This window comes from Strongylocentrotus purpuratus, unplaced genomic scaffold, assembly GCF_000002235.5.
Source record: "Strongylocentrotus purpuratus isolate Spur 01 unplaced genomic scaffold, Spur_5.0 spur5_contig_829, whole genome shotgun sequence".
Classification (NCBI taxonomy): domain Eukaryota; kingdom Metazoa; phylum Echinodermata; class Echinoidea; order Camarodonta; family Strongylocentrotidae; genus Strongylocentrotus; species Strongylocentrotus purpuratus.
The window spans coordinates 578373-599634 of record NW_022145534.1 but is presented as its reverse complement, the minus strand read 5'-3'; the positions used below and the strand labels follow the sequence as shown (position 1 = coordinate 599634).

The 21262-nt window shown below is 38.8% G+C and overlaps 1 protein-coding gene and 1 long non-coding RNA gene across 2 annotated transcripts; both read left to right on the top strand.

Moving 5' to 3' along the window:
• Positions 1-6583: 6583 nt before the first annotated feature.
• Positions 6584-7865, top strand: LOC105439080. The gene is made up of 2 exons (XM_030983522.1): positions 6584-7102; positions 7442-7865. Exons 1-2 carry the CDS (start codon positions 6737-6739, stop codon positions 7721-7723), a joined length of 648 nt encoding a protein of 215 aa, XP_030839382.1. The 5' UTR covers positions 6584-6736; the 3' UTR covers positions 7724-7865.
• Positions 7866-17694: 9829 nt separating this feature from the next.
• On the top strand, positions 17695-20463 carry LOC115923181. Its single transcript, XR_004063832.1, has 2 exons — positions 17695-17943; positions 19948-20463. It is a non-coding gene; the product is annotated as an uncharacterized LOC115923181 (long non-coding RNA).
• Positions 20464-21262: the final 799 nt, after the last annotated feature.

Sequence of the window (21262 nt, the reverse complement as noted above, 5' to 3'; positions counted from 1 at the left end):
AAGCTTGTCCTCAATAGATCTTTTTTCCCCTTCTCTACCTTGTATTTGTATTTCTATTCAAAATCTACACTCCCTTCCTACATGTACTTTAAAGCAACCACAGACACCCTGATCAACTCTTATCTGACTAATATAAAAACAAAACGACTTCATTCCAATAGCTCCCGAAATCTTGCACTGTCAATTATCAAAGGTCTCTTATTACACAGGGTACTGGTGGAAAAAATCAAAGATGGGACATTTTTTCTCTATCCCTCTCCAGGAAACAATTATCAATATTGCAAAGTGGATAAAAACATGTATGAATGCGTGTCGTTCACAGATTTCAGATGGCGATTGTCTAAGTACTCTATTTATCAGAACCGGGGGTACTTGTGCACTATCCAGGGATTGTTGAACTAACATGAGGTGAGAAGGATAAATGTATGCATTAATTCATGTTCAAGCACACAGGCCGACTGAAGAGCCCTCTCAAGGCAATTTCATTCATGAATACTCAAAACGGTAGCTGGTGACGATACCCATCTACACATAAATGGTCCTTCTTATCTCATCCAGGCAAGGGAACGATTGAAAGGGAAGGGGGCGAGGGAAGGGGGCGAGGGAGGGACAGTTTCGATCTGCAGACAAGATGGAATAACAAAATTTAAACGGCTTGCCAACATGAGGTCACAACCTCTTGTTCAGTGGTAGGCTGGAAAATGTTTGTCCAGGTTCTTTAGACTGCACTCTGTGGTTTCATTCCTTTCACCTAAGAGCCGCTGATTGGCAGGCAGTTGCTCTGTGAAAGCTTTGAAACATTACAGTAAAAAGAAAAACTGGGGGATTTGTACTGGGGGGATTGGAGGGGGGAAAGGGTGTAGTGGGGTAGCTTAGTGACAAATATACCTTTGATCATGACAGGCCGGACAAAAGCATAATTTTTTCACCAGACATTTGTATATGTATGAGGATCAAAATTAGGCTATGCTCCAAAAAATCTGCTGACACGAATCATGAGTAAGTAGCCTTAATTTACATAATTTCAAAAGTCCCACCTGTGTGACAATGTGTCTGCATTCATAGACTAGCATAACAGGGAATTCCCCTGACTCCCATGAATGCTGGCTTCTGATTGGTCAAGAGTTTGTACTGCAAGCTGTAGTTTCAAAAGCAATGGGATTGCAGAGAAAGCTATTTTCATCCTTCTCCGGATCCAGTTGATTTATTTCAGACATTTCCCTCATTACAAACGTAAGTAAATCAGTTTTTACTGTAATAAACATCTTCTTAACTATTTAGGCATATTGTAATTTCAATGATGATATGTACACTTGCTAAGAACAAACCAAGAGTCAGTCCCACCCATGCAAATTTGTGTTATGAAATATATGAAGGGTTGGAAAGGAAGTAAAATAACATTTCAAGAGACGATGAACAAAACTGATTTTAGTACTAGTCAGAAATAATTTTTCTTTTCTTTGCATCACCTTTCATGAAATTGGTGCTATTCATTTCTCTTCCAAGATGAATTGTACTTTGAAAACAAAGGGGAAGATAAGTAGAATTGTGCCATACTCTGCTAGTCTATACCACCAGACACACCTTAACAACTTTGAACGGGGCATAGGTTGGTCAAAATCTAATTCGAGTGAGTGTTTGGGTGCATTATTATAGGTGTATTAGGGTGTGTTATGGTCATATATCAGAGCTAATTTGATGAAGTGTGTACCAATCAACTTTAAGCCCGCATAACTTTACACATAGGTCAGACCTGGGTAATTCAAAGTTGGGTGAAAATTCATTACTGCAATGCGGTTTTTAAGTTTATGCCTTTACATCAGAATTGGACCGATGCCTCTCTGAATGTCTCTGTAAATGGGTACCAAGCATATTTATCTACACTGGTATAGTTACGGGTTCATGTTTTATTGATTCTAAGAAGTTTATACTGTACATTGGGCCGTATACATAAAAGGTAGCAACTGCTTGTAAGCATTGGTTCAACTTCAAGCATAAGATCAAGCATAAAAGCAATTGCCTACATTTTTAACAAATGCTTGAGCTTGCTAGCAAAAGCTTTTTCTTGCAATCAATTTATATGCATACAGATTCAAGTAACAGGCTCCCTCAAGCAATTGCCACTCTTTATTCATACGGCCCATAACTATACTTACCATGTAGTATAGGCCTACTAATCAAGGCTATCAACTTTTTATCAAGCCGTTATATTGGATTTTTCCTAGCCAATGATGACGTTAGATTATAGCAGTTTAACTTTATGTCAGCTGAATAAACCAGAGATTATAAGTAAACAAATATGAGTGATATGAGAGGCAAAAAATACAATAAAATTTAAAAAACATAAACAAATAAATAAATAAAATAAATGGATAAATAAAAAAGTAAGTGACCTGTATCTGCAGGTTTGATTTTCAGTATATTTATTCTCATTTTATATAGGTCATCATGGATTGGAGCATTTGTATAATCTGCAAGAAACATACACAGGAAAAAGTGAACTGTCCACAAAAAGGATTAATGCACAATGCAGAAAAAGTTTATGCTTCATTCTTGGAAAATGTTGACGAGTTCCGGAAAATAAACTCATTACCGATTGATGTAGACTTTGGACCTGAGGGAACAGTTGAAGCATTTGTGAGAAACAACGCCTCATGGCATCGTTCTTGTCATCAAAAATTTAATAATAACAAACTTAAAAGAAAATTGGAGGGAAAAAGTAAAGATGAGAAAGAATGTATACCTAATGACTTACGACGGTCAAAGCGCCAGAAATCGGAATTTGAATACAAGAGTTTGTGCCTCTTCTGTGAACAAGCTGGAAATAAAACATTGCACAATTTCCAAACATTCGAAGCTGATCAGTCTCTCAAGAGAATGGCAAGTGACATGCAAGATGAAAAACTCATGTCAAAAATACGAGGAAGTGATATCATTGCTCTCGAAGCAAAGTATCACTTGGATTGTTTGACAAAATTTAGGAACAATTACAGGGGCCATCAGCGGAAATGTAGTTCTTCCAAGTCCAACAAGGAAACAGTGGAAGGAGAACGAGCACATGCTCAAGCATTTGTTGAGCTAGTTTCTTATGTTGAGTTTGCAATACAAGATGGGCAGTACATCTTCAAACTATCTGATCTCCACGAGAAGTATGAACACCGTCTTCAAAGTCTTGGATATCATGTCTCGGTGAATAAGGGCCGATTAAAAACCAAGCTTGTGGATCACTTCTTTGAAACAGACGTACAGGAACAGTCAGATGGCAAGAATGTTGTTCTTGTATTCCCTGAAGGCATGCAACAACTGCTGAAGGATGCTCTCAAGGACAAGGATTACCAAGATGAAGCTTTCCTGTTTGCCAAAGTTGCAAAAATCTGCAGACAAGAAATGTTCGGGAAAACACACTTCATGTTTTCTGGCAGCTTCCCTACAAATTGTCAGAAAATGCTTCCAAGTCTTTCACTCCTATCATCAATGATCCTGTATGGACCAGATATGAAGAACAATGATGACGATGATGACTCACAAGTATGTCACACGATAGCCCAGATGTTCCTCCATAATTCCAAAAAGAGGTGTATGAAACCGACTCCACATAAACGGCAGTCACTGGACAGAGAGCCTCCACTTCCAATCTACATTGGCCTTAACATCCACACAATGACAAGGAACAAGCAACTTATCAATCAGCTAGCCAGGCTAGGTATAAGCATCTCCTACGACCGAGTTCTACAGCTTGAGAAGAAACTGTCAGTGACAATGTGCAAACAATTCACAGCTGAACAAATCGTGTGCCCATCCATTCTCAGGAAAGGCCTCTTTTCTGTTGGGGCACTGGATAACCTGGACCACAACCCTTCGTCCACTACAGCTCAAGGGTCGTTCCATGGCAGTGGTATAAGTGTCATCCAATTTCCAACACACGACCATCACGGACGTAGGCGGATGTCACAGTGGTTCCTTCCTGCAAATCCAAATGAAAAACCTCAACTCCTTGATGCTTATAGCATAGTCGAATCAGTCCACCTCAAAGCCTCATCAACTACTGTTCCAAAGGCCACTATGACAGCTGTAGATGGAAAGCTTCAACAAGCAAGAGAAAAGGAAGGAAGATGGATTCAGCATGCCTCTCAACTCCTTGACAAAGATCCTCTTGAAAAAGGTGAACCGATCTCTTGGGCTGCATATCATGCATCTCAGCAATCACCTCCTCTTGATCCTCCTGCTGTGGTTGCACTTCTCCCTCTCTTCCAAGAGAAAGCAGATTCCCCTGCTATGATAAAGCATGCTATGAATGTCCTCAAGGCCATCACTAACTTCCTCAATCCAGGTCAAACCCCTGTGCTGGCGTGTGACTGCCCAATCTTTGCTAACTGCAAGCATATACAATGGACCTGGCCTACTACGCATGGTGAGGATAAATTTGTGATCATGTTTGGTGGCTTCCATTTGGAGAAAGCCTTGTGGACAGCACTTGGTGATTTCCTTGACCAAAGTGGATGGACGGTAGCTCTGAGTGATTCAGGTGTTGCATCATCGGGCACAGCCAACTCATTCATCAAGGCTGCTCATGTTACAAGGACCCGTCATGCTCATCAGGTAACTGCCCTAGCTCTTTCAATACTACAAGAACGTGCATATGAACAGGTTGCAGTCTCAAGTGAGGGTGATACATTTGAAGACTGGAGACAGGCTATGTCCAGTAAAAGCCCTACTTTTCAATATTGGGACTTGGTGCTGCGAACTGAGATTTTGATCCTGATATTCATTAGAGCTCATCGAGAGAGAGACTTCCTCCTCTTTGTGGAGTCACTGCAAAGCCTCATGTTCTTGTTTTTTGCGCTGGACCACTACAATTACAGCCGTTGGGTTTCTGTCCACCTGCGAGATATGCAGTCCTTACCAGCCACTGTGTCAGAGGAACACAAAAGAGATTTTCTGCACTTCCCATTGATCAAGTCCATGAACAGGAAAATGCCAAAGTCAAAGGAAAGGGTGGAGCCGTGGGCTTAACTGAAAATCCTGTTGCTTTCCAACGTTGGATGCTTGCAGGTCCTGAGCAAGCCAGGCTGCTGACAGAATTTGAAAGTGAATACTTACCTGAAGAAGATCCAGAGGAAAATTTCAGACATCATGAAGAGACACAATCAAACCAAGAATCTTTCAGAAATCAAACAGCAAAACTGATGAAGACAATCAACGAATATGGCAGCCCTTTCCTCGAAGATCACTCTGAATTATTGGTCTTGCACTCTCGGGAATGTGCTGATAAATCAGTGGTGGAGACAGTACAACATATCGAAGCACTGGGTTCTGATCAGTATCAAACATACAAGCGGGAAGTGCTCATTGAAAGAAGCAAAACTATCCATGCACCAATCAAGAAGAATTCTCTCCCACTTTTCAAGACACCAGTGAAGGCAAAAGGGAATCGTAAAACTGAGAAAATTGCATCTCTTCGGAATGATGTGAGCCTCTTTGGTCATATGTACATTGCAAACCAGCTGCGTGACGGTGACCCAGCCGTATTCTTCAGCCACGAGAATCAGGCATACCCGCCATCTATCTCAAATAGTAGGAAACTGCGCTTGACATCCAGCAAGTCTAAATTACTAACATGTCTGAACACAAATGGACAAGGAGAGCCTCCGGCACAAGTGGACTGCAAGATTTTTGATGGTGCAGCTCTAGTTCATGGGTTACCAGCAACTTCCGTGTCAACATTTGAGGACTATGCAAGAACAGTTTTCAAGCCCGTTCTCAACCGTGAATTGCAAGGAGTCAGACGACTGGATTTGGTGTGGGACAGATACTTGGCCTGCAGTATCAAGGAATCTACTCGCCAGAAACGAGGAAGTGGAGTACGCACAAAGGTAGCATCCAAGACTAAAATGCCAGTCAAATGGAAAGACTTCCTCCAAGACAGCACCAACAAAGAAGAGCTGTTTGCATTCCTGACACAGACCGTGGCTGCAGGAGAGTGTCCCAAGGGCAAGGAGCTGTATGTAACGTCAGGTACTTTATTGTTCCTGTGCTTCTAATTCGGATTCATACTAATTTGTAATAATTATTTGACTGAAAAAACAGCAAAATTCAATATCATTTAGTGTAATTATAAGCAATAAATGTAGAAAAGCATACCTGCCAACCAGTAACATTTTATCATATTTAGTAAGATTTTTCACCGCCCAAGTTGAAATTTTCTGATACAAAAATAAGATTTTTTGAAAAATGTGTTACTGTATGATTTTACAAATTTGTGAGACAGTAAGATTTTTGCCTCCAGTATGCATTAAAAATAAGATTTTCTATCTAAATCAGTAAAAATGTTCATGTCAAGAGGTTGGCAGGTATAGAAAGGAGCTTATTGAGCTTGAGAGGTCAGTTTTGAAATAAATTATCTGTGACTTATATGGAAAGAACATTGTAAACATAAAAAGTTTTCCATCGTGACAATTTATCAATAGAACTTTACAAAATTATGAAACTTTTTTTCTTTCTCTTTAATATTTCAGGTACTTCAGTAATTACAAGAGGTGATTGCGAGCCCATGGAAGACTGCACTCATGAAGAGGCTGACACGTGAATCATAGTTCATCTTCAACATGCAGCGGAGAGAGGGTCAAAGAAGATTGTAATTCGAACAGTGGACACAGATATCATTGCTATTCTCGTCGGGCAGCTTCCATCATTGATCGTAGAATATCCTGACATTGACATTTGGGTAGCATTCGGTATGGGCAAGAACTTCTGCCACTATAACATCAACAACATTTGTAGAAATCTCGGAGAAGACAAGTCACTAGCGCTGCCCCTGTTTCATGCCTACACTGGCTGTGATACTACGTCTTGCTTTCTTGCAAAAGGGAAGAAAAGTGCTTGGAGGGTCTGGAAATCTTATCCTGAAGTAACACAGGCATTCCTTCACTTTGTGGATCATCCATTCCGAGCAGTCGATGTTTCATGTGAACATTTCCGTCATCTTGAGCGATTTACAGTCCTGCTGTATGACATCACAAGCAATCTCCTCTCTGTGAATGAAGCACGCCGAGAGCTTTTCTGCAAGAAGAAAAGAAGCCTGGAGAATATACCCCCAACTCAGGTATTTCCATTTTTACCTTCTCAATCACTTTTCCTACTTCAAGAGATATGGGACAGAATATTGAACGTAGCAAGAAATTCAATAAGAGAGATAGCTGACCAATAAGAGGGAAGGAGGGGGTCATTACTTTATATCATTTTCTGCATTTTATAAATGTTATTGAACACTCCTTGCAAGAATATTGTGTTATACTGGAATCTGGTATGGGAAGATGCTCAGATGAGTATCCTTTGCTACTGATAACATACATGTATTTCCACCCACAGTATTTTATTTTTTTCTCCAAACAGTTGACTAACCTTTTACCCCATGTGTTTTGTTTTTTTCCCACTATATTAGGATGCCTTGCTCCAGCATATCAAGAGAGTGCTATACCAAGGTGGTATCTGGACAACATGTCGCCAGGCACAACCTTCGGTTCCTCCCCCAGAAGGGTGGGGATGGACAATGGAAGATAATCACTGGGCACCCGTTTGGATGACCATCCCCGAGGCAGCTAAAGTCTGTAAGGAGCTCATCAAGTGTGGCTGCAAGTCAGAATCTGGTTGTGTTAGTCGCTGCAGGTGCACAAAAGCCGGGCTACCCTGCACAGAACTTTGCTCTTGCAACTGTCAGAAATAATTCCTTCATTTATCTCATTAGCAACAATGTATGGTTGCGCTTACCAGGTAGGCATTTCCCTCATTCAGAAGCTTGTAATGATGAAAACATTGGGAATACCATTCCTTTTATTTAGCCTACTGTTTACACAACTCTCCAGGTGCATGGTAAGCTATTAATTATTTATGAGATATATACTTTGTCTGGTCAGACATGTATTCCAAATCTTGCTAGTGTACATATGTGATCAGATGCAATAACATATATAACATGTAGTCCAAGTGGTACCATAATAGTAATGACCCATCAGTTCTGATGCCAAGAAGATTTAAAAACAGAGCAAACTAGAAATATCACTGAAGGTGATTAATACCCCTAATCCAGTATATCCAACTCATGTGATCATAAAGAATGTAACTTGGGTTAAAAATTATTTGTGTATATGTGTTGTGTGTGTGTGTGTTTAAAAAAACCCATAGTTCTTTTTGAGTTAAGTAATTCGCTCAACAAGATTTTTACAAAAAGTTTGTGGTTACCATGACAATGCTTTGTCCGGTGCAAACGCAAAGGGCATTTTGCACAACTACACATATAGATCATCGTACACACCAAATTTGATCATAATAGCTTAAATGCTTCATGTTAATGCAAAAATATGTGTTTACCAGGACAACGCTTTATCCGAGTACAGTTTCCATGGAAATGCTTTGTCCGAAAAACAAAAAGAGTATGTCTTGCACATCTATACCCCAGTGCCGTCATGAACTCTAAATGTGATTTCAATTGCTTCAATATTGTGGAAGTAGTTCGCTCAGCAAGAGTTTTGCAAAAATATCTGGTTACCATGGCAACGCTAGGTGGCGCACAATCACAAAGGGTGTTTTTTATAACCACACTCATAGATCGTTATAGATACCAAATTTGACATTAATTGCTTAAATTCTGTGGAAGTAATTTGCACTATAAGGTTTGGTAAAATTGTGGTTACCATGGCAACGCTTTGTCCGACAAACACAAAAAAACATGTCTCGCACATCTACCCCTCAATGTCATCACATACACCAAGTTTCATTTCTTTTTTGCTTCAAAACTATAGAAGTAGGACCACGGTTGCTTTATTTTTGGGGTTTTCCTGTGATTATGTAATGAATAAATGATGATGTCATAATGACGTCATTTTCACCACCTTTCCAGCATCAATTTTCTTGGAGCATAGCCTTTTTTAAGAAGGTACATCGTGAAGATAATTTGGTGAAAAAATCATGCTTTTGTCCACCGTGTCACGATTTTTTCACTAAGCTACCCCACTAGTGTGTAAGAGGCATGATTCACACTTCCAAGTATCGCTCTGCAACAAGCAAATTGGAGTAACCACCCTATGCTCTTCAAGAAACCAGGATGGGTTTTGGGGGGTGTTCTACTGGTAGAGAGGCGTTGAAGTGGCAAACATCCTTTGTCTCAGGCAATTATCACCCCGATACGGGAGAGCAGATTGAATGCCTTGAGAGATACAGAGACACCCAAGATAATAAGGTCATGGATAAAGAGAGACAATGAGGAAGAGAGACAATGTGGATAAAAGGGAGAGGGGGTGGGAGATGGAGGAGGAGAGAGAGGGGATGTGGATAGCGAGGAATGAGAGCATAGAAAGACTAAAGCGCCCAATTACGAGGCTCTGACTCACCAAGAAGTATCAAACTACCATGGCGATTGAGGGCCAGCCGAGAAAAAGGGCACCATTTTGGGTGCTTTGTTACGGGCGGGGAAGAAATCCCCTCCTAATTGATCACTTCTCATTTTTCTCATTAGTTACATTCTGGGCTACCCCTAGGGGTCGGCAAGCTAGAGTCAGAAGTGGTTGAATAGGGGGACGGCTACACCAAAAAAGAAGAACATCGGTCTCGACGAGAGGGGGGAAGACGGTAGTGGAGAGGAAAAAAGAATTCAACGAGATCACTGCCATAGATAGCATGGAAGCTGATATAGCATGTCAGCAAACATTCTCACATTCTATATATTCTGTCATAGAGACTCTATTCATGAATTTTCAATTGGTGTCAGTTTAGGATAGCAATGATACAAATCATCCATTATGTTTAAAATACAACCTAAAAACTACGAAATAGATGGCCTGTGGACTATCATGTGAATGTAAAGACTCTAGTCAATGATGTTTTGTGAAAGATTATTTTGTTTGCTTATTTTTCCCAAGGCAAATCATTATGTCAGACTATAATTTATCACAATACAGCACAGTGGATAGAGCTTATAAACCTTGATCAGAAAAGAAAAAAATTGTTGACCATTTTCAATTTAATATCTTTAACTTGCATTACGTTTGAAAATTTAAAAGTTATTTCATTTACCCTAAATCTTGATACTAATATGCTTTGTTTTTGCATGATTTATAGCCAAGATTAAAATCATCCAATTCCATTGCCGACACTTTCTTACAAATTAAATTTATCAATGTTAATTACTAAATTATGGCTCCCAGCTCCAGACCGAGGAAGGAAAAAACTTCCAACATTGGAATATATCTCAAATTCATTCACACATCTCATAAACAGAGGGGATACCGTGAATATGCATTAGGCAAAGAAGATCCCCAAATCGTAAATGTTCAATGTAATGAAGACGGCGGCTTTGTTTACAGCTAGCCACCGCCAACGCGCCCATCCCTACACCAACTACCATCACACTGCCCCTGTCCAATCCAACACGGGTGTGAAGTCACTACCTAAGGTTCTTGACCCGCTCCAACAATGGGCATCGGTCGGTGGCGTTACACAGGGTCCGAGCCGCGCTAGAGCAGATGAGAATAAAACGCACTCATCTCGCTAGCCATTTCCCAAACCGACTTGCTGTAAGGAAATATGAGAGGCGCCATATTCCAAGCACATCCGCTTGGTCAATATATCAGGTTTCAGAGAAAACTGGGCTGGATGCATACTGGATTCCTATTCTACCAATGTAAATATTGCATCCGTTCATTGATGAGTAAAATTAGAGGATTTTCTCCATCTAATTTGTTTATTTCACTGTTTTACCACAGAAAATCATCACCCATTACACTCTACAGTACTAATTCTATTGCCAGCATATTTTATGGTTTGTACAAGGTCCTGATATGAGACTGAACAAACTAAATCTACAAATAGAAATAAAATATGATAGGGATTTAGAACTACAATTACAAGTACATGTAACCCTGAATGGTAATAATCCATACAATTTGAGTGTAGAATGCACATAACATACAATAAACTGCAATTATACAAAGAAGTATTGAACTGCTTCTTGTAAGTTGTAGAAAATTGCACAAGGTAAATTGCTGAATCATTTTTATTGGAGGTTCAATCTAACCAATACAAACATACTTTTTTTCTATCCTCTGTTCCAATAGTGGGGTCAATATTCAAGTAAGTGGACAAGAATTTATTCACTTAGGTTGTTTCTTAATCAAGGCGAACTTGTTAAAACAAAAGACTTGTGATAATGAACACGTACCATAGATATGCCTGGCTCCCTAGTAAACAAGAGCAGCTAAGGGTTTTATAAAGCCAGTCTAGGTCTAAACAATCAAAATAATACCTGCTTAATTTGGCAGTCTAGAAGTTGGGCTCTGACAAACACTAAATGAGGGAACATCAAACAAGAACGTTCCTGGTTCTGTTACATCAAAGGACGTGCCGCTATCTCACAGACCAATTTTGCATAAACAAAAATCAGCCTTCTTATCACCGGTCTTGGTCAAAGAGGATGACAATATATATGAGAAGCACCCCTTTATTGCTAAATATATCTCTGTTTGAGAGAATAGACGTATTTTAGAAAAGTATGAGTTTGCTGAACTTGGTTATAGATTGTAGGTTGAAGTACGGACTTGAAGAACCTCATATGTTTGATATTTGCCTATGGAGAGGGAATAACTGAAATTTAACTACCGATATCTGGATCTACTTCTTTCATAGATTTGACAATAGTACAGGGCTATCATTCATTAAGAACAATTTCTCTTACAAGCTACAGTATGAGTCAAAATAAACTATACGATTTAACGCGTTTAACGCTAACGTTATAAATAACGCGTTACTAACGGGTCGGTTCTGTAGTTGCCGTTAAATGTCCCCTTGCCGTTAAATGTCTCCTTGCCGTTAAATGTCCCCTTGCCGTTAAATGTCCCCTTGCCGTTAAATGTCCCCTTGCCGTTAAATGTCCCCTTGCCGTTAAATGTCCCATACCCGTTAGGAAGTTCATTAACGGGTATGGAATTTTTCGAGTGCGCCAGGAATGTCCCAAACATTACAGTTGAAAGCAAACAGGGTCTGGTAAATTTCGCAGAGACGTACGTCTCTTTACAAGAAGCTACAACAAGTCGGCAATATCAAAGAATATTTAGAGAGCAGTGTATAGCAGCGTGGGAAACTTGCTCACAACGTGGTCGAATACAATCACGAAGAACGATCTTTTTAACTTAGCGATTTTCCTGTGAATTCACTATTTTTAAACACAAAAATTCAGAAATGTCCATCCAAATGATATATGTCAATTTTCATGACTTACAATTGCTTCATTCCCGAGATATATCCCTCAAAACCTGGTTAATTTTTCAGCGGAAATGCCTCCAATATCTGTCTTTTTATGTCACACTTTTTTTTACCAGCACGTCGCACAGTAGCTAGCGGAACGCTACTTCCGCATAGCGACTGCTTTAGAGAAGGGGAGGAGCTAGCCGAGCGTAATAGGCAAATTGACGTGGGCGGAACGGGAGATCTATGGCGGTGTAGACCGTCAGCGCTACGGCCTCGCTGTTGTTGGTGTTGTTATAATTGTTGTTGCAGTTATAGTTTGACATGTTTTTATTTTGTTGCCCTGCATGCTTTTCAGACGCATTTCGAGCATTGCTCGTGTTTTCAGTTTAGCTTGCTGGTGTTCATTTTATCTTGTTTCTTTGTCACTTGATTATTATGATGATATTCAGTCTCAAAAATAATTAATGCTATTTCGAGTTCTTTCCTTGTTTTTCACAACGGATTTTCTGAAAAATGACTGGTGTTTGTAGGCTCTACTACTTTTTTATGCATGCTTTGTTCTGATTTAAAATCCCGTTTTGTTTTTAACTAATAAAACTATGCATAAATTAGGTATGAAGTGAGGAATACTAGTACCGGTAGTCTACTTCCACAATGATCTATGGCCCTTTATAACCCACATGTTTGTTTTTCGTTTTTAATTTCTCTTATCTGTAAAATATGTATATATATATATATATATATATATATATACGAGGGTGTTTATGGCTTTATTGTCTTGCAATCAATAAAGTAAGTAAGTTTTTTTCACAAGCTACCGGTAGCATATAATTGATCATTATCCTGAGACACTACTGCTACCCCAATCCCCCCGCCCGCCCAATCATACGTAAGTGTTTCCACAAGTTACCTCTTGCAGACAATTAATCATTATCCTCCCCCTGCACCAAGACACTACCTGCCACTCCAACCAAGAAACGTCAAGCCACGAACCGCCCGTGATTCCTAGGGGTGTGATAACCAAGGCTAAGATCCCTCACTGCCTCAATCAAGCCAATATTTACGACTACGATTAGTAGTGAATGTATTTTTATGATGAATACTTCGAGAACAATATCAATTACCTACCTGTTTCCACCAAGTTCTGTATAAATTTTACAGTCTATGCCCTCTTCTCCTTTGGTTCCTCACCAGAATCGCACACCATCCTCGTCATCCTTTAGTCTTCATTTGGATGTACAGTTTGTACATTATATCCCATATACAATACCAATATAATGATATGCATGCAATTATGAATAGTTTGCTATCAATGTAGCAATATCCAATACAAACTATTAGTCCTGAAAAGCAGTTGTATGTTACGGAGATAAATATTTTTTCTAGCTCATGAATATGTGACAGTTGGCATATTCGCCGCGATGATGATAAAGAAAAGCGATGGTGATGATAATAGAGCTGGGCCAAGTAGCACAAATAGTTGCAATCGATTGTAAGTAAAGACGCTTTATTTTAATATCTTTTTTGTAAGCGTTTCATTCAACAAATCAGATTTGCGCATTTAAAAATAATGATGATGTTGATACTAACATGATGATGGTGATGATGATGTGATGGGCTGATGATGAAGTGACGCAGTATACATTTATTCAGGTAGGTGAATCATTTCTTCAAAGACAATGTGGATTCAAGCGACATCATTAGAAGGAACATAACAATTCAACCACTTCCTTGCCCTGGTCAGGGCATGGGTCAGGTAGGTGGGCAGTAATTTGGGTACTACACCTTTAATCTCTCTCTCTCTTGATAATCTATCTCGAATCACCAATGTCTCCTTTCTTATCTTCCTCTCTCTCTCTATGGATGTTTGTCCCCCCCCCCCCAATTTTTGTTTTGTTATCTCTCTCTCTCTCTAATCGTGGACCTACACTGATCTACAAATATGTTTCATTTATTAATGTTAATTGTGATTAAGTTATGATAAAACATTGGCAATTCTCGGTTTCGTGTTTTCTGGGACGCACTGTATAGGCTGATTGTCTATCTAAAATGAGGCGTCATGTCAATCAACACCAAAGTTCCAAAACACCGCGTATATTCATGTATTTAACTTTGTTACGCGCCTTTGTTCTGAGAGCGCCACTCGGGACATACTTGGGGGGGGGGGGAATGTCATAATAAATCTGTGATTATTTAATGTCGTTGTTAAAGAGCTATGCCATGTGTATTGGAACATACGGACCATTTAAAAAGGATTTAAGAAATATTTTAACTTCTCATATATATTTACAAAAAGATAAAATTATAATTTCAACACCTCATCTTTCAACATCCATCATTTCTTGCATCCTTTTTCTCTCCAATTCCTCTCTCACTCAGTTTTTCTCCCTCCCACTCTCTAATGATCTATGACCTTCTCTCTTTTGTTTTAGATGCACACCCACCCCAATTTCAATGAAATTCCGAAAAATAGATATTATAAAAGTTAGGTTTTATTATTTATAAATTATTGAGAATTTTTTAATAAAACATTTTTTTTTTTTAAATCATCATTTATAAGAGATGGAATAACAAAATTAGTGGGTGCAGATGAAGTAGGTGATGAAGTAGGTGATGGAAAAGAGAGGGGGAAAAAAAATCGATTTCAAGAAAAAAAGAAATCGGGAGACGTAAAGATAGAAGGTAATTTATAGGAAATGGGAAAAAATAATTACAATGATGTATTGAATAAAAATAAATCAACAAAAGGGAAAAGAAAAAAAAAAACACTAGGTATACAAACTTACATCCCTATCTTCACTTTAAGGTACATGCAATGTAAATTCCAATTTTAATTTCTATATTAATTTTGTCACAACACCGATTTTTCTGCTGTAAATTTACAGACTACGATCGTCATCCCAGCTGACCGTAAACCAAGGACCTTTCGTAAACCTAGCTAGATGTATATATATATGTATCTAATTGGCCCCGAGCCCTGCCAAAAAAAAAAAAATTAAAAATAAAGAGGTAACCACAAATGTTGCCTATTTTCTTTTTTTGCTTCCCCCCCCCCCCCCCCCCCCCCCCCCTATCCCGGCGGCGTTATTTTTTTTATGCGGCACAGATTGGGGTATGGCGCGTGTTAAACCTATGGGAAGTACGTTCTTTCCCTTCTGAATAGTGTCTGCACTTAGGTGAGACTAGTCATGTTAGCTAGCATTATAATGTGTTTAGATAACACTCCTCTTCGTTTAAGTTAGTTTTATTGACTCATTATTGTGATGTTCTCCTTATTGACGTGCTGCCTCCTCTTCAGTTTTCCAATTTGATTTTAATTGTTGATGTAATGATTTTCCATGCGGTAGTGGATTAAATGTAACAGTATTAAAAACAGACCTCTACTACCTTTACTGTTTAGTACGCACACGACCAGTATTAGTCTGTAAATCAAGACTCCTTTTTAAAAAAAAGCCCCAATCTGTGCCGCATAAAAAAATAACGCATCCCGGCGACACTGCTTTCCTCTATTTTCATCATCTCTCGTACTGTATATCCTCTCTCCCTTTCTATCTAAATGTATCATTTCATCAGTCCCCTCTATTTTCCCTATGAAATGAAAATGTAAAGACAAGCAGTTGTACGCATATACAATTTCAAATTATGTTCCTGTATGTATATTCGTATCAATAGCCGTCGGAATATATTCCAACACTATAGTAATGCTTGTATGGAGAGCTACGGTCAAGGCTTAATAGCAAACTTCCTGTCACATACAAAAAAAGCTTACTCTGAATGTGGCCTGCTATTGACACTCGGCGGGGGCAAAGGGCGTTGTCCTAGCTACAAGGCCTAATGTCTATTGTTCAGGGGGATCCTATGTTCAAGGGGATCCCCCTTGAACAATAGGTATTACGTAAGGATCTAAGCCACTGGCTATAGGGAGCAGTAGCAGGCCGGAAATGAATAGAATAAGTGAATGGCCAACTGTATTTGTGTTACTTTTAGCTAGCGGTACAGTGCCCCCCCCCCACATTTTCAAGTACCTCAAAAGGGCCCCTTTTCCATAGAAAAGTGCCCCTTCCCCTTTAATAACTACCCCTTTTTAACTCGGATAAGCGCTCCTGGTATTTTCACAAATGCTCCTTTTTCTATTGATAACTATACCTCCATTAAAAAAAGAGAAAGAGTAGCAAGCTGAGAATGAATAGAATGAATGGCAAACTGTTTTTGTGTTACGTTTAGCTAGCGGTACAGTGCCCCCCCCCCCGTTTTTCAAGTACCCACAAAGTGCCCCTTTTACTTTGACAAGTGCCCTCTTTCCTTTGTTGTAGAAGTGACCCTTCCCCTTTTAATAACTACCTCCTTTTAACTCGGACAAGCGCACCTTATAATTTCATAAATGCCCCTTATAATAATAGCTACCTCAATTTATAAAAAAAAGCACTTCCCTTCTCGTAAATGCCCCTTTTCAGGTACGAGAAGTTAATCATTTTTACTTCAGATAAGGGCCCCCTTCACCTCCGGAAAATGCCCCTATCAAAATATGATTGGTGCCCCTTTTCTTTCAACTAATGCCCATTTCCCATTATCGTAAGTGCTTTTTCATTCCTGATGAGTGCCGCCTTTTGTAGTTTTAAGAAGAGCCCAATTTTCACCTCTTCAATTATAACCTTTATCGCATAACTTCATAAAAAGATGATTTCAAAGTTGTTTGGGTTATGAACTTGTATTAATATGGACAAATATGGCTGTTGTGTCAGAGAAAATGACGCGCATGCTGTGAGATTTTAAGGAAAGGAATGAATATGAGAAAAGTTGAAAGGACGGGAGAGAGAGGGAGAGGAAGAGATGAGGGGAGACGGGGTATATAGAGAGAAAGAAGAGAGAGAGAGAGAGATGGGGAGGGAGAGTGAAAGAAGGAGGGAAGATAGTGAAGAGATAAAGGGGGCGGAGTAGAGAGAGACTGGAAGAAAAACAAAAGATCGCTACTATATTCACCCCTAAACTTGATTTACTAGTATGTGCTCGCGCTCGCGTGGCCCTATAGCTGTCACATTCCACCAGCCTTCAACCACCAAGTCCCCAGAGAAACAAAGTTATCTCTTATCTTGCTGACATAAGTATATCAGTCAACGACTGGATTCTAATCTCAATTTCTTGCTGAGAGACTTGATGCATGGACCTACTACAAACCATGCTTGATGACAGTGAAAGTGCATTTTACGCAATGTAAGAGTACACAGGCAGGGAGGAAGTTTCCATTGATTTAGGTTTCCACCCTAGGACCAGGGACTTGGAACTTGAAGACTGCTAGGACCTACTTCTTGGTAACTTTTATGTACTTTAATATACCATGTAGGGACTTCCATGCTAAAAATAGCTATGCTAAGCTGAAAGCATGTTTTTTTTAATCACCGTATTTAAATAAATAAACAAACAAAACTGGCTCACTGCTATGCAATATCAAGAGCAGGTTCGAAGCTCCCGGTAATTCAGATTGTATTGCACAGAGATGGTTCTCCAGCCACGTAATGATCTAATTAGAAGATAAAAAGGCATTCTCCTCGTGGCCATCTTTTTCCCTTTATTATTTCATATATCATGTCTTCCTCTTTCCAACATTTACTACCTAGTCTCACGGATCAATCTACGATACAGGTTGGTAGAAAGTGATGAGGCACTTTATACACAAAATGATGTGCCTGATGTTGGCAAGTGCATAAAGTAAGTACTTGGTCATCCTACTAAACAATTTTATCAATCAAGTAATTCAAGTATGTCAATTGTCAGATCGCGTTATTACCAAATGACAAATTGAAGAATCGGAAGGAATTAAATTGAATTCCAAGAACCAAAAATACGTCTCTTCTGAGGACTCGATGAGGTCAGGTGCATTTACTGTAAGGGGTGGGGGGGGGGGGGGGGTTGTAATACAAAGTAGTCATTTTTTTAGGAAATCAATAGTGAAAAACAAAATATCTTAAATATTAAAATAATGTTGGAAAGACTGAATTAGTAACGAGTTGCAAAGAAAAACTAGACACCAAGTCCTGAGAATAGTCCAAATCCTTCCCCATACACCCCAAAACTGAACTACCGCTTTAAGATATGTTAATGGGGAACGAAACATGATTTTATAAGAATGAAAATGTAGAAAGCGAGTAATACAAATTAGTTATTTCTTAAGAAAGTCAATAATGAAAAACAACAAAAGATTTTAAAATAAAGTCGGAAAGACTAGATAGTAAAGAGTTTCAAAGAAAACAAGTCATAGTGAAACATAAGTGATGTTCAACATATTACTCTAATGCAGGGCAAGAAGAAAAAAAACGATGTCAAAATAAAACGTTGAATGTTTGAAAACTGTTAAATTAGTATTATAAACGACGTTGTTAGTACCAAAAATAGCAACCAATAACAAAATAATGAACATAAATCAACAACATGCATATTTCTGTAAAAATAAATTCATGCAACCGTTCCTGAAGGCATGTTTTCTGTGCCATGTCCTGGATGCAAAAGATAAAAAAAGACACACTACAAATTAAATATTTAAAGGCATGGAGAAAATAGAGGTGTTTCTCGTCATTGGCAGCAGGGGGCTACTAATTATTATGTACTGCAAAATGGAACAAAAGAGCTAGGCCACTGTTCATGATTGACATGCGATGGTAGCAGTAGAGACGCTGCTCAGATACATGCATTGCATTGTTCTCCTATATGGGATTATAAATGTGTGGCAGGTTAATCAAAAGCAGGGGGAACAAATTTATAAAGCAGTAGCTATCCGGATAAATTGGATCCCTATCTTTTATACTATTCATCGCGTTTTTCTTCCTCTTTGTCCTGCTATGAAATTGGCAGAAAATGAGATTTTGCTTCTGATGTTCACCTTGCGAGACCGTAGCCCTGTAAAAACTCAACAATTTTGAGCTAACAATGGGCATAATTGGCATCGAATAAAATGGCTTTGATTTAGGGCGAGCAACCGTTCAATGATAAATCGGGATGACTACAATGCTTTTTCACGTGTCTTACGTTTGCAAAATCTCGCGCTCATGATGACATAATTGCTTCATTATTTTGACCTTATTGATGGAATAGTACCTGGATTTGAAGTCAGTTATCGTCCGTCTGCATAAGTTATCATATCAGCTTAATTTAAGATAAGTTTGACATTATTTTGTCGATTTTTTTTTTAAAATTCCATGCTCGTATTTTGAGTTGATAAGTATTTCAGATACTATAGGCATCATTTTCTTGAAGCGCATATCCAGACTTCGGTAAATTTTAGAAGATAATTACAATGTTTCAGAAATTCAGATTGATATGGCATTGTTCTATCGTAAATCACTTTGAATATAATTTTATGCGTGCTTGTTTTTTTAGATGATAATTACGATGCATGACTCAAACATCCCCTTAAAAAGTAGGGACATCACATTTACAGGGTTGTTCGTAATCCCTTATAAGGGATTACCTGCTAATCGCCTTAATCCTATCATAGCCCCTATTCAGGATCTGACAGTTATATTCATGAGCCAAGGGCCAGGGAGTGATCTTCACAGTGTAGTGCACGTGTAGTTCTGTGATATTGGTATTCATTTTTTTCAATCATTTTTGTCACTGCGTAGGCTTACTCTTTGCCATAAAAGCCTGTATACATCGGCGATATATAATTGATTCGCTTCTCTCCCCTTCGATCTATCTCTCTTTTATTTTCTCAAGCGCCTGGTGATAACCGTGATATTGGTATTCATTTTCTTCAATCAATTTTTTTATTTTCCGTCGACTTACTTTTTGTCGTAAAAGCCTGTAACATCAGTGATATATAATTGATTTCGCTTCTCTCTTCTCTGCGATCTATTTTGTCAAGCGCCTGGTGATATTGGCATTCATTTTCTTCAATCATTGTTTTCGTTCCGTCGACTTACTTTTTGTCGTAAAAGCCTGTAACATCAGCGATGTATAATTGATTTAGCTTCTCCCTCCCCTTCGAGCTATCTCTCTTGTATTTTGTCAATGTCCTGGTGATATTGGAATTATTTTTTTCATTCATTTCTTTCGTTCCGTCGACTTACTTTTTGTCATAAAAGCCAGTAACATCAGCGATATTTAGTATAATTGAATTCACTTCTCTCTTCCCTGCGATCTATCTCTCTTTTATTTTGCCAAGCGCCTGGTGATATTGGAATTCATTTTCTTCATTCATTTCTTTCATTCCGTAGGCTTACTCTTTGTCATGCAAGCCTGTAAGATCAGCGATATTTATTTGTTTTCGCTTATTTCTCTCCCGCGATCTATATCTTTTTTTTTTTCCTTCTCAAGCGCCGATGATATTGGCATTCATTTTCTTCATACATTTCTTTCGTTCCGTCGACTTACTCTTTGCCATGAAAGCCTGTAACATCGGCGATATATAATTGATTCGCTTCTCTCCCCTTCGATCTACATGTATCTCTCTTTTATTTTCTCAAGCGCCTGGTGATAACCGTGATATTGGTATTCATTTTCTTCAATCATTTTTTTTTCGTTCCGTCGACTTACTTTTTGTCGTAAAAGCCTGTAACATCAGTGATATATAATTGATTTCGCTTCTCTCTTCTCTGCGATCTATTTTGTCAAGCGCCTGGTGATATTGGCATTCATTTTCTTCAATCATTTTGGTCGTTCCGTCGAAAGCCTGTAACATCAGCGATGTATAATTGATTTAGCTTCTCCCTCCCCTGCGATCTATCTCTCTTTTACTTTGTCAAGCGCCGGGGTGATATTGGCATTCATTTGCTTCAATAATTTGTTTCGTTCCGTTTACTAACTTGTCATAAAAGCCTATAACATCAGCGATATTTAATTGAATTCGCTTCTGTCTCTCTCCCGCAACTCATTAATTGTTTTATTTTCTCAAGCGCCGATGATATTGGCATTCATTTTCTTCAATCATTTCTGTCGTTGCGTAGGCTTACTTTTTGCCATGAAAGCCTGTAACATCATCAATATTTGATTGTTTTCGCTTCTTTCTCTCCCGCGATTTAATGTCTCTTTC